Here is an 18,145-nt window from a genome sequence, read left to right on the forward strand (position 1 = left end):
TTTGCAGTACCTGCTCCAATGTCTCACTGGAGGAGGTCACAGAGGCCATCTGGGCCCGACCACACTGCCACCTGCTGGCAGGAAATGTGTTTAGAACTATCACATAAAACATGAAAAAAACTAACCCAAAACTATCTGGGCTTTTTGTTTCTAGTCCAATAATCAGAGATGTGTAGTAACAACTTACATTTAATTTAGTAACTATTTTTGGTAAAAAAGTTACTTGAGAAAGTGTTTTTACTACACCATAGTTTTTACAATTATTTTTGAAGTACTTATTGAATAGGTACAGCATTTATTTTACTGCATGTAGAAAAAAGATGTAAACAAAAATAGCCTTATGTTAAAAAGACATTTAAAAATAAAAACAAAAAAAGTGTTTCTCCTGCCTGGTTTATTTCCAATTTTGAAATTTTAGTCTGTAAATTAGCAAAGTTTTCCTTTAACTTTAGATGAGTCTATATTTGTTTAAATATTTAGAATGATTGTTTTGAACAAATGGTTACTTAATACTTGAGAAGGCTTATAAAATTTTTTGAATGGCTATTTTTTTTTACAAGCCAATGTATTAATCTGCGACAGACTGGTGACCTGTCCAAGGTGACCCCGCCTCTCGCCCGGAACATTAGCTGGAGAGAGGAACCAGCAACCCTTCCAACCCCACTAGGGACAAGGGTGTACAGAAAATGGAAGGATGGATGTATTGGTACTTCATTAGTCATATCCATTGAAATGATGGGCTAAACCATAGTTTACATTGGACTGGACAGCGGAGGAGGCTCCCTAAAAAAGATCCAGTGTGCTTTGGTTGGGAGAAGTGAATATTTGTTGGTTTTGCTCCTTTTGATTTCTTAAGAAACTTCTCGAAGTTATATTTGTCTAAAATTCCCACCAGCTAAGTAAAGCCAAACAAACCTAAATCCAACTTCAAATCATGCTGCATTCAGTGTACTTTGGCAGAGTCCAATACATCCAGTTTACCCTTGGTTTTTTGCAATATTTGCATCATTGTCTCCTTACTCTCAAAAATTCATCTTAGTGGATGTTAAAGTCTAGATGAAAATCAACTCCTCGACAAAAGTCTGATCTATGGGTATTAAAACAGCCCTGGAAACAGATGAAGCAAATTACTCAAAACTACCTTGTTTGTTCTTCAGGTACTCATTCAGTAGGGTTGTTGTGTAGTTTTGCTTTTTTAATCAGAGGCAAAGCAGACAAAAATTATACTCAAGCATTACTTCAATGAATGTTTACTCAAGTCCCGCAAGTAAAAAAAAATTAAAGCTGTTCTTTTCAGGTAACTTTGTCTTGGTCAATCAAATCACATCCTTATTTTTATGCTTACAATTTGACAAAAATTCCAAAACGTTATTTTAAACCCTAGCGATATTTTTACAAGTGTACATAGGTCAAAATACCGAAAACACAAGCAAAACAAACAGGAAGAGGAAGAAGAAGAAAAAAAAGTTACATACACTTCTTTCATTTTATTGACATTTTCTCTTACAAAAACAGGTAAAACCAGAATGCATAGACTGAGCCTCAGCAGGCTCATCTTTGACAAGGAAAAAATACTAAAGTGTGAGAGCAAATTATATATATATAAAAAACAAAAAAACAGAAACAACACTGTCTTCAGGTTTTCAGCACAATTCTATATGGTCTCTTCCATACAAAATACAAGCCAATGACAACTGAAATGTAACTCGTGTAGAAATACAGACAGAGGCAAACTCGCTGACACACAAAGGCAAGTAGTTGGGCTGAATAAATCCTTCAGATAGACAATGACACAAGGGAGAAAATGTCCACTTATGAACACTTAAGGGGTCTGTTCATCCCACTACCACTCTTCACTGGTATCTACATGACAAGGTGGCAACAGATACCTGATAGAACAGTCTGAAATGTAGGGAAAAGAAAAAACTGAATTACTAAGTGTCAAGATCTTGAGATTTTACTTCATATTTGCGTGGAAGGATCATTTCTGGTTAGAGCCGGGGGTCCCATAGATACATGTTGACAACCAGCAGCAACTGGGGCCTGGGAACTGGAATCATTAACTGATGGTCCTACACCGTGGGAACACAGAGGGTTTCCCCCTGCTGTTTTCATCATAAAAGTGAATCAAACAGGGTGGGGTCATATCAAGGGTCAGTTCTGAAGCTGGAAACCGGCTGGAAACTTTTACAACTACTGTGTAAAATGTCAGGTATTTCTATGTAAAACAAATTGAGGCTGAGAAATCATTTAAAATTGGTTTTCCACATATCTTGACTTTACTTTACACTATTCACCTGGAAACAATCAGGGGCAGAAATGAGAGTACAAATCAGCAGTAACTCTTTTGCACATCTGTTGGCAACATTTCAGTTCCAGTTCCAGCATTTAGTCTTCTTCAGTTCACATCTGACATCCATTCTATGTGACATTAAAGTTCAGCTCTATCAGCAGATTTTTACTGACATTTGCTCAGTCCGGACAAGCACATACTATTAGTTTAATGGTATTATATGTGAAACAAAGGAAAGGGGGGAACAGTCCCAATTACTAAGAAAAATAAAGTACAACAGGGAGGTTGAAAAAAATTATGTTTTAAGGAAATTGATTAAATTTCTCCAGGAAAGCTGGAGAGAGGCTTAACTGATAGTAAAAGAGCTGCAGCAAGTACCAACTGGCTGTGTTATACATGTGGTATTTCTCTGCAAGACAGAACTATTTTGTCCTTAAAAAAAAACAACAAAAAAAACACACCCAGACCTACATAGTCTGCTAAAACCTTGTGGGCCAATGGGTTATTATCCAGTGGAGCCTAATTCTTGAAGCGAGAGAACATCATATTTACACCCTAACAAGGTGGTGGGAGCATCATGGTGAGGAGCAGCTCATCTTTATATGCAACAAAAGTTTGTGTTAAGGTGGGAAAAGTTGTGAAAATTTCAAAAAGCAAGTTCAGATGTAAAATCTTTAGGTGACTGCTAAAAAGCTGAGGACAAAGTTTGGAAACATACCAAACCTCTGGACACCTTAGGCAGTGTCCAGAAGAGAATAGAACTGCACGGTCACCTGTAGACAAGAACGGGTTTCCGACAAACTCCAAAGAAAACTAAATGCAGAAACTGATCTAAAGGCGGCTTTAGTAATGGTGTGCACACTACTGCAACTGGGCCATAGCAGGGATTTCCTTTCAACATTTCTTTTTTGCTTTAATTAGTTACCTTGTAAAACATAACCTAAAGGTTTGGATTTTTTTTTTTTAGGAAATAGTATTAAAATGATTCCTCAGTCTCAGAAAAACATGACATTTCAACAGATGGGTGACCAAGCTGTAGGCTGCGCTCAGGTGTTTATGATAGGATTAATTATTACAAATGAAGTCAGACCAGAAATCTGGTTTTTCCTGTGAAGATATATTTGATCTCTGCAAACATTTATGCACAGAAAAAAAAATTAGAGTGAAATGCTTCACATATAAATAGCAAAACATACACAGAGATGTGAAAGTGTAATGAATGTGCGTTTATGACAAGCATTTTCTTGTCCACTTCTTCCACTTTGCTGGCTAAACACTATGGATGTCCTGGTGTAAACACAAGAGGATTGCCCTCACCTGTAAAACAAGCCTGTCTCCACCACAATGTTAAGGAAAAAAAATAAATTAAAAATTATGACTTCTGGAGAAAGTTCTGGAAAAATTCGATTTGAACAATACCTTCTCTGTAGATAACTGTAACTAGTAATGGGATAAGTCTGCTGTCCCCTAGATAAAATGCACTAAATATTCCCCACAACGGGCTCAAAACCGCAACACGACCACATTTTAGAGGTAATATATATTTTTCTAAGCGGGTATATATATATATGTATATCAAAAAAATCACAAATTTTGTTAGAAATTGTAAATTATATTAGCTTTTTAATTTACAACATGGGTGAGTATAATATCCTTTCTTGGCTCTTCTTTATGTACATTCAGTAAGTTTAAGAACTGTATTCAGTTCTGCTGTAGCCGGAGGACTTTTCACTTAAAACACAAAAACCCACTGGTTCAGAAGTCAGCCGCGCCTACAGTCTTCACTGCCAAACGCTGGCTGATTTTAAACTGTATGAACTCTGTAAACGTGTCTGTTCTGATAGAAACTCCCAATACCGGAAACGCAAAAAACCCTCCAAATGAAAACTTGTGCGACTTGTTTGCTGTGCAACTCCGTCTGCGGGCCGATTTCACACGAGGCACATTATCTTTTCCCTCCTTTGGCCCTCAGGCAATCTTTCTTTCTCGTCATTCCGCCTCACTCTGATTTTGAAGGATGCAGGGAGTACTATGTACTACTTTAATCATTGCGAGGACTACAGCAGGTTTTGAAATTTTTTTTTACTCCATTTTATGCAGGTTGGACCAATTTAAAGGTTATAGGTCAATTGGATGGCTTGCCTGGTAAAGAGGTGTGTGAAATATGTGAGTAAAATAATTTTACTGCAGCAACATAATCTTGCTATGAAAAATAAACTTGTAATTTATTCAGTTGACAAAAAAAAATAAATCACACAATGGAATAACTGAACAAAATCACGAATGGCACAACAACTGAGCCGCACAATACAATTTTACTACTTCCAATATCAAAATTAGAAAAGGATTCTTCTACTTTATATTTGGTAGGATATTATGGGTCAGGCACAGTGGATTCTCACTGTGGATGCCAGTGAAACATCTGGTGAGTTGAAAAGCCTTTTACTGCCCCAGATGCCAACATCTGGTGTATATTTAAGTGACTAAAAGCTGAGGGATTTATTTTATATTATTTAACCTTAACTTTACCCAGGATAAAACAAAATCTCCTTTACAAGACTGTCCTGTTATAAATATAGCTGAATATCATCCTCATTATAGAAGAAAATTATCCCATGCCATAGTAAAAACAATTGGTCTGAGCACTGAACCTTGTGGTACTCCACTACTAAAGTAAGTAACAATAATGCAATCACATGTTTTACTGACATGGTACACCTCACCTGGCAGATAGGCTGGTCGAGGAGCCACACTTGGCTTTTCTACACCACACAGTGAGCAGGATGTTAAGAATATCTCTGAAGATTGGATGTTGGAAGTCAACAAATCACAATAACAGCCAATAGATCCGACCTCCATTTGTTTGTGCCGATGTAAGGAAAAAGCAATTTATGTCATACCATCACAAATGTAAACATGGGGAGTTTGCTGAACCTGAACTCTCTGGTTTGGACTGAGTTAGATTTGTGTGTCATAAAAGAACAGATGAATAGGAAGGAGAGCACTTTATGTCCAATGTTGCGCACACGAGAATTTGATGAGGTGATGAGGATTCACTTCTCCTCCAAAGGAACTGGGAACGTTGAGTCTATTGTATCAGAAGCTGACAACATTGAGAAAAATAATGATCAAAAACATATGACCAAATTTACAGAAAAATATTTTCCCATGTCATCCCTGCCTTTAAATGTAACCCCAATAGAAAATGCTGGGGTGAGTTAAAAGGAGGACAGGGTTTTAGACAATTTTCAGTAATTGTGAAAACAGAAATTGTCCAATATCTTTTTGTTTGTATGCTCCAACACTTAATCTCCAAATGCTCATCTACTGGCAAAACAGACATTTGGATAAATTGCTACCAACAGCAATGGCAATAATTGCTGTTGGAAATGCAACAGCAATTGGGCCACCAGTGATTTTATTCAAAATAATTATGAATGAAGATCAATAAAAGCAGTCAAATGACGGGTTGAAATTGTTCACATTTTCAGTGAAATTATGTTGCTGCAATAAAAAATGCATTTTAAGGCTACTTTTTCACATTTATACAGGAGTTGTCAACAACTTGTCGGGTTCCTACTTCAGAACTCTGAACCTGAATAAGGAGCAGAACAGAAATCAAAACAATGACTTCCAGAGTGAATGTGAGTATCCTTGTGCCTTTTCCTTTGGTTGTAAAACAAAACTCCAAGGCCTTGCTTTTGAGACAAAGACCGAGGTGCTTTCTCTAACCATTTCCATCAAGCAGACTGTTAGCAGTGCTAACTAGTGTGCAGGTGCTGCTGTTTTCTCCTCTCCTTCTCTGATCAGGACTAAGGTTACACCAACTCTCTGAGGGGTAAGAAGGTTTTAACCGTTCAGGAGGTAGACAGCCAGCTCATAGGTGCACATCATGATGGCGGTGTTAGGGATCTGGCGTACCAGGTGGGTGGTGAGGCCGCGATACAGGGCGCGGTACCCCTCCTCTCTGGGTACTGTGGTTAGAGTCTGGAAGAAAGAACGATACTTGGTGCCCTCTTCTCGTAGCCTGGTGCGGATTACCTCTGCAAATTAAACAATTTGGGTAAGTAAAAATTAAAAAAGGATCGTAATTTAGCTTTAGCTACTTATAATTGATCTCCAGCTCTCACCATGAGGATAAGCAATAGTTGTGGCACAAGTCTTGGATGTGGCAGCAGCAAGCATCATCCCAACAAAGTCCGAAGCATCTTTTGATGCCTCTTCTTCTTCGTCCATGTTCTGCGGCGTTTTGGCCTCCAAGAGGCGCCGCTTAATGTTTTCATAGATAACAAAGTGGATCACAGTCTCTGAGATGCCGGCGTAGGATGCAGACATTCCCCTGTAGAATCCACGAAAGCCGTCTGCTTTATACACCCGACGAAAGCACTCCAACGCACTCATCCTCCGCTCCCCTCGATTCCTGAAATAATAATAAAAAAAAGAGGGATGTGGAATGATGTGAAAAGCACAAAGCATCCTCTGGCATTTGATTTGCATATGGCAGCAGAGGCGACTCAAAAATAAGCACAAGCAAATACTGAGAGCATTACTTCAAGCAAACTTAACATATTTACAGACAAAGTTTGTTTTTTCTTAAAAGCATCCATTTATTTTTTGTTCAGTTTTTGATTAAAAACTGCTGAGTGTGTTCTTCCAGCAAATTGCCATTTTTGAATCTGTATACTCTAGTTAATGATTGCTAAATTAGTTGCTGATTATTTCAATTATTGATTCACTACAATAAATCACCTTAATCATTTCAGCCCCAGGATCTTTTCCTCTTACTATTAGATTTTATTTAATAAAGTACCATTACAGAGGCACGTTTAATGCTTATTCATGAGCTTCTTTTAACATGGTACAATTAGTTCCCAATACACAAGTGACAAATCACAGAAGTGATTATTATAAATGGTAAATAAACTTGTGCTTTAAGGCTTTGCATAGTCATTTTGAACAAAAAAACCTTAATATTTTAAACAATCACGAAGAGGAAAAAATATTTTTCACACACAAGTCAAATGCTGTCCCCAACAAGAATCAGCAAAGCCCTAAAGAATTTTACATTCCTTAAAAAAATAAAATTCAGAGAACTCCCACAAGTCAAAATCAAAGCAGCTAGTGTTCCCACCAAAGTCATCCTGCAGTTTTTAAAGCTGCCATCTCAGTGTAATGTTTACCTCGCATCCAACTGTAAGCGTGTTTTTATGAGCCATATTGGATTTGTTGCAGTGATGGCTGTAAAACCTAAGGAAGGAGAAAAAACAGGAGGATTACACAACCAGAAACTTCTAAAATACAATAAGCTATGTTTTAAGCTGCCATTTGTGATATTTAGCGATACTGTAAAATCACAGCAATATGTAAATGTTCTTGTAGCTGTGTCCATGTCAGCAATAGAATAAAATGGTGAAAACTTGTTTTAAAACTACATAAATCTAAGTTATTTAAAGGCAGCTTAGAGAAGAAAATATAGCCTGTTTATAGACCATCAGGTGTGAGTAACAGCATGTCAGGGAGGCTGTATTTAGCTGTAATAGCTTTTACAAATGAAATTAAAATTTTTTTAACATAGTAAGGGAGGAGAAGATAGAAATACTGAAAGAGAAAGAGAAGGACCAGGTACAAAAAGAGAGGCACAGATCTGTGGTGAGTACTCACGCAGACCCAAGTAACTCCTCACAGATGCAGCTAGAGACCCCTGGTGGTGCGGGGGTCTCATGCCCTTGCGAGAGGAGAGCTACGGTAGAGTAAAAGCCTAAAACAGACACAGGCTTGTGTGTAGCAACATGACCGGCATGCAACCATTTGACTCCCCATTCCCCACAAAAACACAGGAATTAATCCACCACAAACCGAAAAAAAGAAGAAAAAAGAACTAAGAAAAAATGATCACCCTCAAACAGACCACACGAGAGGAACAGGGACAGCGGAATAGTGCAAGTTACTTTCCAAATTTTCAGCCCTCTAATATATTTCTCCAGGATTTAGGTGCCGTTTGTTTATTCTGGAAATCTTTATTCATACATTTTTATTGCCATCAAAATGATTTTGCAATACATATTTAATGTCGAGCTGCTCTGTTCTGTACAGATTAAGCTAAATTTGAAGCAGAGACAAAAAAAGAAATTAAATCTTATTAATCTAAAGCAGATTTTCATGGACCATGTCATAGGAAAGCACTGTGCTCAGACTGCTGATACCTCATCCAGTGCTGCTCTCACAGTGCAAACACTAAAGAATGTGTGGAGTGAAACTGAAAGGGAGACCCACTGACACATGCCGACCTTGACTAGCCTTTTAAAAGGCCAAAGTTACGGTCCACTAAAAGCATCGGTGGAGTCCACTTTCTGTTTCACCCAGTACCACACACAAAGCTGTAACTGTCTGACTGTGTGACTGACAGATACGGTTCCTATAGAAGGATTAGAGTCCTTCGGAGCAGAAACCAACAAAACACCACTCTATTACTGTATCAATTTTTTACTTTATCTGTTGAAATAGGAAAGTTTTTAATAAATACAGTGCTTCTTCTGGTACACCCAACAACTTTTATTGTATTTTTCAGGTATTTTATGTAGAAAACCAACACAAAGTTGTATACCAAGTAGCTGGATCTCCCAACTCTGATTTGTTTTGAAAACCATTTCTAATTTTCCTTTCACATCATAGACCAACAAAACTTTGTGCTGGTCTATCTCATAAAATCCACCAAAATAAATAAAAGTTTGAATTTGTAACATGACAAAACGTGAAAAAGGATTCAGAATATTCCCCATAAGTCATTATCTGGTTGTTTACCTTAGTTTTACTTCAGGCACTATAAAACCAAAGCAGAAAACTACTTCTATAGCTCTACATAGCAGCAGCAGCAAAAAAACAAACAAAAAAACACTGCACTCAAGTCTGATCTTGTCAAGTCTGATCACAGTAACTAACAGCAACCCGACACTAAACCACACAGAAATCATTTGCTGATCAAAAAGCTGCTCACTTGGTTGCCGAATTTGACACGGCACTGCCCTGTCAGTCTGAGCTCATGGTTACCTGCCATTCCAGCCGACAGCATGTGCACTTGCATGGAGTCTGGTTCCAACACAGCATTCAGCTTCTCTTTGGCGGTGGAGTAAGCAGCAAAGTAGATTGCTCTGTTTGAAGGAAAAGCAACAATTGGATCAGTGGGTGTTTTGCCTGAATGAGGTCAAACAAGCTAAGTAGGCCACTGTTATTTTTATTTCTCTACAAAACAAATTACTTTAAGCCTCCAACTGGAAGTCATGTTCCTAAGCATAGTGAGTTTTAATAATTCATGAGATGAAACACCAACAGCAGAATTAATTTTCATCGTCTCTTCAGACAAACACCATTCAGAAAATAAGGCACACACTTATTTTTTTTGTTTTTTCATTTTCAGTACAACTGTTTGTGTGCGTTGCAACATCAATAACAATGCATAACCATCATGTTGTAATCTAAAGTTTAGCTTTGGAGGTGTCTTCACTTTTCTTGCTGTGATAGCAGAATTCATTCATGTAATCAAACACTATGTACTCTGAACAGTGCCACCTGTTCCCCTCAGCATCAGCTCTGTGTTATTAGTCCTCACTTTCCTCCTCTCATTAATGTGGAAAAACACACTGTAAATCCCTGTCTGTGAGTTTCCTAATTACGCGCCGGCTGTTGTTGCCATGTCTCCAATACACAAACTGCTGAGAAAGCCATGAGCATGAACGGCACCTTAATGACTGTGCTGCCTTAATGTGTCTCTGTTTCCAAGTAACCTCAAAAAACCTCGTAAGCGGCTCATAATGACAACTAATGTACAGAACCCGTCCATGTTAAGGAAAACTGTGCATGGCTACTACATGCTACAAACTAGAAATAATAAAGCTGTTTCTAATAAAAATAGATATTTTTATCTGTCTGATTTATCTTCATGTATAAAACCTTTGTCATTAGGCATTTTTTCTGGTTTTATTCAACTGATGGACTTTTGTTTTCAGCTATCAGGGGAGTGGGAGTAACTCCTCCAGCTAAGCTAATAGTTCAGTGTTTGAAAACATTTGTTAGAATGTTTTACAATGTTTAACCTATATTTCTGCTATATAGCATAAATCAATCGAATGGTTACAGTGGACAGATGGTGATTGAAACACACTTTTTTTTACTTTTCTGTGTGATGCAGTGCTTACACAGGCATTAACTTAACATGAGCAAGTCCAACAGTGTCAATGGGCATAACTGACCAACAGTGAGATTGAGAGTTTTGGAGTACAAAACGTCAGTCATGTCATATTTGACTGAAGTTTTGTACTCTAAAGCATCACAGTTCTCAACACAGAACCCTGTGGAACTCCTTTAACTGATGAAACAGCAAAGAAATAAAGAAAGTACTGGCAGAATTATAATACCAACAAGATTTGTCAAAAAATATATCGAAAGAAAGTGTTTCCATGTCTTGATTTAAGATGGGCAATAATTAATGCTGTTGAGGGTATTTATTCAGATAGATGCTATGTTGACCATTAAAGTAGAAGAGAGCTCACCTGGAAGGTGCCACGCCCACTAAGTTTGGCCCTAAGCCTCTGAAGAGAGATCGAGGTCCCTCTTTCTCCAAAATCAGTCTGAGTACAAAACACACAAACACACATATTTATCTCTACAATCACATAACTGTAAAAGAATGAACAAATTTTCCAACAATTATGCACAATCTAAATTAAAACCAGTCTATTTTGTTACAGTCAGTTTTTGGTTTAAAATATTTCATTTTGACTCATGATGTTGAACATTTTGTTGTTCAATGTCGGTGATGGCATTTGCTGAAGCTATTTATTGCTACCCGTCTCACACCGCCATGAAACCAAACCAAACTCTATTCAAGTGACAGAGGAACTTTGACCTACATGCAAAGCCTAATATGCGTTAGTGGAACACAATTATAAAAATAGTCAGACATTTTTGGATTCTCAGTCAAGGTAATTTAGACATACAATAATAAACAGGCAATAATTTATCAAATATAAACTCCAACATTATGCTCTGCCCTGCCCTTGAGTAGTTTCTGTTCACACATGTTGGCTCTTATTTCCCTTTAATAGCCATGCTGAGTCATGCTCTGTCAGTAATCTCACTATTCCCACAAACAACTTTCAATTTCTGATAGTTTCTGTTGTCATCTAGCTTAAGCAGTTTCCTTTTGTTTTTGTTTTTTTAAACAGTTTGTCCAATCACTGAGATCATAACATTTGGTTTTAGAAAGTGGTTACTGTGGCCACTTCCTGGAGGACACTGGATACAGTAAACAAAAACAAAAGCCACAATGCAGTGCAAGGAGCAAGTAAAGAAAAAGCCAGAGCCAAATGCTTCACATAACAAAAGTTGAACTCATCTCGCTTTAAGCTTGGTTACGGACTAAAAAAGGCCTATGAATATTGCAGAAGCAGGTGCACATTTATAGGTGTAAGATTCATAGGTTTTTCATCATTTCACATTCTACACTATGACAACAAACAATATAGTTTGCTGGGATTTTAGCCGATAGTCCAACACAAATCATATAATCTCATAAGAGAAGCATGGTAGTGGCTGTATCATTATGTGGTGATGCTGTTCTGGCACGTTGCTAAGGGCATTTCTGGAAAAAAAACCAACCCTGTTAGATGCTGCAAGACTTGAGAATAGAGTAAGGCTGACTGTTCATTAGGACAATAACCCTAATTATACAACCAGAGTGTAGTTCAGAAAAAATTATGGAGGCATAATCCGCATCTGCTTGAGAACGTACACATAGATTTAAAAATTCATGAGTCGCTCTCCGTCCAATCTGATTGAGCTTAAGCTATTCAGCAACCAACAACGGGTATAAGTCTCAGTCTGTAAATGTGTGTCTATAACATAAAATCCTTATAAAATAATTATGTGTGATTGTATCCTGACAAAACTGTTCAGAGGAGAAGAATCCATTTGAAAGACTTGGTTTCTCCATTTGAAGACAAAGTATTTCTGTACTTAGGAATCTAAAAGGAAAGAAACTACTCGACTACTCACTTTAGACAGTGCAGGGGGCCTGGTGGAGACACACGGGTCACACTGGGCCCATTGACGGTACTTAGTTGGACCTCAGATACATAGAGGGTGATGGAAGAAGACTGAAGACGAGTCTTCACCACTTCCAGTGGACACGTCAATATGGCTCCTACAGTGCCCCCACATCTGGTACAAAAATAAAGACGAGAAAGATATAAAAAAATCATGACATCAAATGCACAGGGTTTTAAACTCTGAAATTCACCTTTTCCAAGTGTTTTTCTGCTAAAAATACATAATCTTTCAATACTGTAAATTTGTGTTTAAAATAGAAAAATAAATCCAGATAGATCAGCAAGACCCAAAGACATAAAATGATAAATTAGTTATTCACATATTTTTTAAAAGCAAAGCTTTATAAAGCCTATGTTCACACACAAAAAAAAGAATCTACACGTTCATGAAAACAACCTTACTTTGCATTCCCTCCCTTAACTTTCTTTTTCAGTGAATGTCCTACTGGGACCAAAGCATTCCTAAAAAGCGGCTCAGTTGTTTCTAAAAAGCCTAATCTCAGACACACTGATAACAAAAGACAAACAATATGTACATGTACTACACAATTGAGCTGATCAAAGCAGGACTGCACTGGACTGGGCAGGACCAGAGTAGGGAATATCAGGTGGGGTTATCTCTCATTACTGGTTAATTTTCAATCCAAAACAAACCAGTCAGAGGGGGTCCGGTAAGAGAGCTCTTTGGCAGGCAGAGGACATACAACTACTGTAGAAAACTGAAGATGTATGACTTCTCACTAGTGAAAGCATGTGGGCATGAGCTCAAGATTGAGTTATTTCGCACATACGCAACATAGATGATTGCAATCTCACCACTAAAATTATCCTGCTTTGATTTAATCAAAGCAGATTTTATTTAAGGGAAAAACTGTTTAACATCAAAAAGGAGAAACCCAACAGGTCTAGGCTAATAAAATATCAATAAAACCACAAAGTAGCAGAAAAAAACTGCAGTGAAAGCAGGGCAAAGTGCTCAAAGTTACATTCTACTCTCATCGTTTTTTTATTTTGGTCTAAACTCCCAGTAGGTCATGGTATTAGGGTACTAGTTAGGGTACTGGACAAGGTTCTGCTAAGGGTCATTTCCTGAAAAGATCTGTTCTTGCTTAGGAGAAGGGACTTTTGCAATATCAGTGGCTATATGCAATCAGTTGGGCTTCCCTTTGAGAGATAATTACCATTATGAACTGCATAGAGTTGGACTGTATTAAAAGTAGAATCAAATTTTACAGTATCAAACTGAATTTGAATTAGCCTATATGAGAGAATTGTATTAGATGGCATTTAATAATATATTTATTTGTAGTTGTACATGGTTTAAGTCCTATTGTTTTCCAGCGTACTTTGGGACATTTCTTGTGAAATTGCGACATGTAAAAGCAAGCTGAGCTGAATTATCGGCCTATACGCAAACAGAATGTCGATATTATACATTTCTAAAATATGTAAAGTGGGGTTAAATAATTCAAAGTAAATAAATCTTCATTACCATGCTTAAACTGGATCTAGCAAAGAATGAGACATTCAGATATTGCTTTATAGCTAAGAACTCCTGTTGATAATGTGGCTTCTATATGCCATTTTCCTTGTATTTTTTGCAATTGGGGCTAATACGCAGCTGTCCTGACACATCTGTATCACACTGCACATTAAACCTGAAAAAATAGTGATTTAAAAATAAAAAAATAAAACATATAGGAAATAGTATTGCTTTTACTGAATTTTAATGAAAACAGAAGGCGTGGCTACAAGCTAGCCATTTCATTCATATATATAACTGTCATTGAAGTGTCAGCTCGTACGGGTACACAATCAGGGACAAGCCTTTGTAGCTCCTATCTGTCAGGCTGATGTTTAAGCTACACAGTTACAGGACTACCTTTAATAACATTTGATTTACGTTTACATACCACAGTAATTATTGAAAAGCTTCATCTAGCTGCTAGCACAGAGCTAACTAGCTTAGCTTCTGGCGTACACGACTGTAGAACATACTCACCCCCCAGCAAACAGATGAACTAAAGTATCTCTTTGACTCATTGTGTATCATATTCGAGAACCGTCCGCGGAGAGCCACACAGCAACGAAGGCAGCCAGGGATGTAAAGCCACGGGGTAAGCGACCCCGAAATGACAAACAGCGACACTGTCCGTCTGTCTTATGTTTGAGGTCAGCTGCGTACAAGAAAACGAGAGTATGTAACAGCTAACTGAGCTAGCTCAAGTTAGCTAACGAAGCTAACAGGTTTCCGGTGATAAAGGTGGATGTCGGAGCACAAGCTTAGCGTCTCCACCTTCCGAAACAGGACAATACTTCATCAAAGTGTTCGTATCTGTAAAATAGCCTATTAATTCCAGTCTAACACTGCGACTTGCAGAAAGGGGAGGATTCGCTCTGTCTGACCTCCCCACGTTGACGTGTTTTGCCTGACTGTGTGCTCAGCGGGTCAGGTCGCAATGTTTATCATCGAATGGCAAGCCGCAAAACAGTGAACGTGATTGGCTGAGGGGTGCCTAAGGCCCGCCCCGTCACTACTCCTTCACGTGATAGCCGCCTTTATTTTGAAGGCCAGAGATCATCGGAGCTGTAGAGGCGTGCGACGAGAGACTCGGTGAAAAGATCTAAGTCTGGAAATATGACCGTTTCATTGGTTTTGTATTAATGATATTTTAAAAATGAGTTTTAATATTATGCCGAAATTATCTCTTACACTGTAATTTGTAATAGTTGTACAAATTGTTTTGCTCTACTGTCTTTTACTCAGACTTGAAGCAGAAATATCCGTTCATTGAATTTAGTTTGCTCTGTCTCTTTAACAAACACGGTAGAACACATCTTATATAGCCAACTAATTACTGGCATGATGAGACATTTGAACCTTGGACTTTCAGATAAAATATAGAACTCTCACCTGAGTTCCTGAAGAGAACTGATACAGAATCCTCATGCAGTTTGAGTTGGCAATTCATTATTCATCAAATATGTTCCATTCATCTTTCCATCCATCCATTATCTTTACACTCTTATCCCTACTAGGATTGCCGGGGTGCTGGTGCCTATCTCCAGTGGTCAATGAGCAAGAGGCAGGGTACACCCTGGACGGGCCGCCAGTCCATCCAGGGTCTCGTCTGTATTCCATAACTCAAATGGGTTGCATGTTATGGTTTTTCTTCTGAAAGAAATGGACTATTGGTTGCAACTGCCAGATAGAGTTCGTGATCTCTATCTGATACAGTAGCTCTTTTTAGACAGTATATCCTGGTTGGTGACAACTGTGAGAGAAAAAAGAGAAGACAATTAAAGTATACTCCACATTTAACGTGAGGTTTCCAAAGTGGGACAGGAAAATAAAACTCATACTGCCTTTAATTTTAGAATTACAGATGCCTTTTAACTGCTTAAGATCATGTGCTGCTACTTCCCATCTAATCACATTACTTCCAGACAATACGGAAGTCAGAAGCAGCACAAGGTGCTGCTGGGGAAAGTTTATAATATATAGGTTGTCTTCATTTTGTTAGGTAAGCACTGCAAGACTTAGTACAGACACCAATCCATTTTCTATTTTTACAGCATTTGTCTGTCTTTTATATAGTTTATAAGCCAAAAGAAGCATTTCTTTTAAATAGTTTAATACATGAATAAAAAAACAGCAATAGCTCTACTGTTGATATAGGTATAAAATCTAGCTATATCAATAAATATAAAATCTATTGTCTTTAAATAGATTTTATATTCATCTTCAAAGCACAGTCTCGAATCTTTACCCTTGCAGAGTTAGCGACGGAGTCGTACTGCAGGAAAGTGGTTGCCATATGTTTGGAGGTAGCCTTATGACCCTATTGCCCTACGTCATTTTGCTGAGGGTGTTGCTTGAGTATGGGCTATTGTAGAGTGTATTGTGAGTGGTCAGTATAACTAGAAAATTGCATTCTTATTTTCCTACTGACCTTTATGTTTTCTGGACATCCAATGTAACCCAATGTTGAACAATATCCTCTGCATATCTCCTAAACTATAGTGTATGACCTCTGCTCTAGTAATGCTAATTCACAGTAAGCTAATTAAATTGAATTCTGTACATGTGGGTCCCCATTAATATCATTACATAATATACTTTGTTTTCAGACTGGGTCTTCTTAGGTGCATTAGAAATTGCATTGGAGAATTAATATTGAGGTAAAAGTCCCTTCAACAAGAGTATTGTTGTTAAAAACAACGGTCCAGCCCGCTGAAATACTTGTGACCACAATTAATATCTGTAGTACATTTCACTTAAATTACTATTCATTTGAAGTACTTGCAGTTTACCTTATCCATTATGAATCAAATGTCCATTCAACCATTGCTGTGTGCTTTTGTGCCCAGGTTAATGTATCCTCTCACACTACCTGTGCTGAGCTGCAGGAAACAATCCTTTAAAACTGTGAAAGTTGTTTTTCTGTCTGTTCTTTCCCTTTTTTTCTTGCTGCAGCAAAATATATATCCCAAACATGATCTAGGGTCGTATGTGAAGAAAATGTATTTTTGTTCTATTTGTTTTGGCTGTTGATGCAGAGGCCAACATCTTGGTTACCACGGTCTAGGCAAATAAAATGTTAGTCTGAACTTTGACTGCAAACATTCTTCTGTGGCTTTTAGTTGGCCTCCGAGGACAAATGCAATCACAGCTAAAAAGATCTGCAGCCATCGTTTGTACACAAAAAAGAATATGTGTTAATGAACAAAAAGGAATGACAGAATCTAAAAGAACAAATGCTGATTTAAAGCTACACTGAACATGTTCACTACATTTTATGCAAACAGTCATTTTCAGATGAGAAATCACCTGGTCAGTCCTGCATATTCCTTCTAGAATAGGCTGTTTTAGGGTTATATCAGTATTATGCAAATAAGCTGCTGCTGATTTCGGCAAAAAGTGTCTTTAAACAATCATTTTTGCCAAAGTGAAATTGGACATTGATTGGGCCTTTATGAACATTTATATCTAAATTATTCTTTTGTAACTCTTGTATGTTTAGAGCTGTTGTCTTGTTGGAAGATGAACCACATCCCTCAATCTCAAGTTTTTTGCAGCGATTTACTCCGAGATTGTCCTGGATTTTGCTTCATTCATCTTCTCCTTAACTCCCGCTTGACTGCCTCTGCTGAAAAATCATCCACATAATAATTCCACCAAGGTTCTCTCATGGGGTTGGTATTGTCTTCATAGAAAACAACACACTATTGTGTTGTTTTCTATGAACAACACAATAGTGTTGTTCATAGAAGAGTTTTTGCATTTACAAATGCAAAAACTCTTCTTCATGACTGAAGTATTTCTGGAAACATGCATGTCCAGTCAACACAATATCAATAATTAACCACTGTTTGACCGTCTGGGCTATTGAACTTTTAACTTTGTTGTTAAGTACATTAAAACAATAAGGTGCAATTGATTCAGGAAATAACCACCCATTCATTTTCAGTTGCTGGGTAAGAATTTTCAAAACTGCAGGCTGGAGCATGGAGCCAGCAGTCAGTGAGCAGGAGAGAGGGTGCAACCCATACAACTGTGCAAACACAAACACACATTTGAGAACAATTTAGAAATGCATTTACCTGACATGAACATGGACTGTGGTAGGAAGTCCAAATACCCAGAAAAAGACCCTGAACCCTTGAGACAACATTGTTAACCAATATGACACCATCAGCCCTTCGGAAAATTTATTTTTGGTATTTTCAGAGCTTTAAGTTTAACACA

General features: G+C 37.7%; 1 protein-coding gene across 1 annotated transcript; it reads right to left on the bottom strand.

The window, feature by feature from the left end:
* Nucleotides 1-1,463: 1,463 nt before the first annotated feature.
* On the bottom strand, nt 1,464-14,853 carry LOC122832555 (solute carrier family 25 member 36-A-like). The gene is made up of 7 exons (XM_044119424.1): nt 14,399-14,853; nt 12,344-12,508; nt 10,840-10,917; nt 9,341-9,441; nt 7,474-7,540; nt 6,424-6,713; nt 1,464-6,336 (listed from the first exon to the last, which is right to left on the bottom strand). Exons 1-7 carry the CDS (start codon nt 14,437-14,439, stop codon nt 6,143-6,145), a joined length of 936 nt encoding a protein of 311 aa, XP_043975359.1. The 5' UTR covers nt 14,440-14,853; the 3' UTR covers nt 1,464-6,142.
* Nucleotides 14,854-18,145: the final 3,292 nt, after the last annotated feature.

Source organism: Gambusia affinis, linkage group LG06 (genome assembly GCF_019740435.1).
Source record: "Gambusia affinis linkage group LG06, SWU_Gaff_1.0, whole genome shotgun sequence".
NCBI classification, from domain to species: domain Eukaryota; kingdom Metazoa; phylum Chordata; class Actinopteri; order Cyprinodontiformes; family Poeciliidae; genus Gambusia; species Gambusia affinis.

Excerpts from the sequence above, each read along its gene's own strand:
- LOC122832555 (XM_044119424.1), bottom strand. The coding sequence starts at position 14,439 with ATGAGTCAAAGAGATACTTTAGTTCATCTGTTTGCTGGGGG. Across the intron at positions 6,714-7,473 it reads CGCTTACAGTTGGATGCGAG|GAATCGAGGGGAGCGGAGGA; the intron begins GTAAACATTACA and ends TTATTATTTCAG. Across the intron at positions 6,337-6,423 it reads AACTATTGCTTATCCTCATG|AGGTAATCCGCACCAGGCTA; the intron begins GTGAGAGCTGGA and ends TTTAATTTGCAG.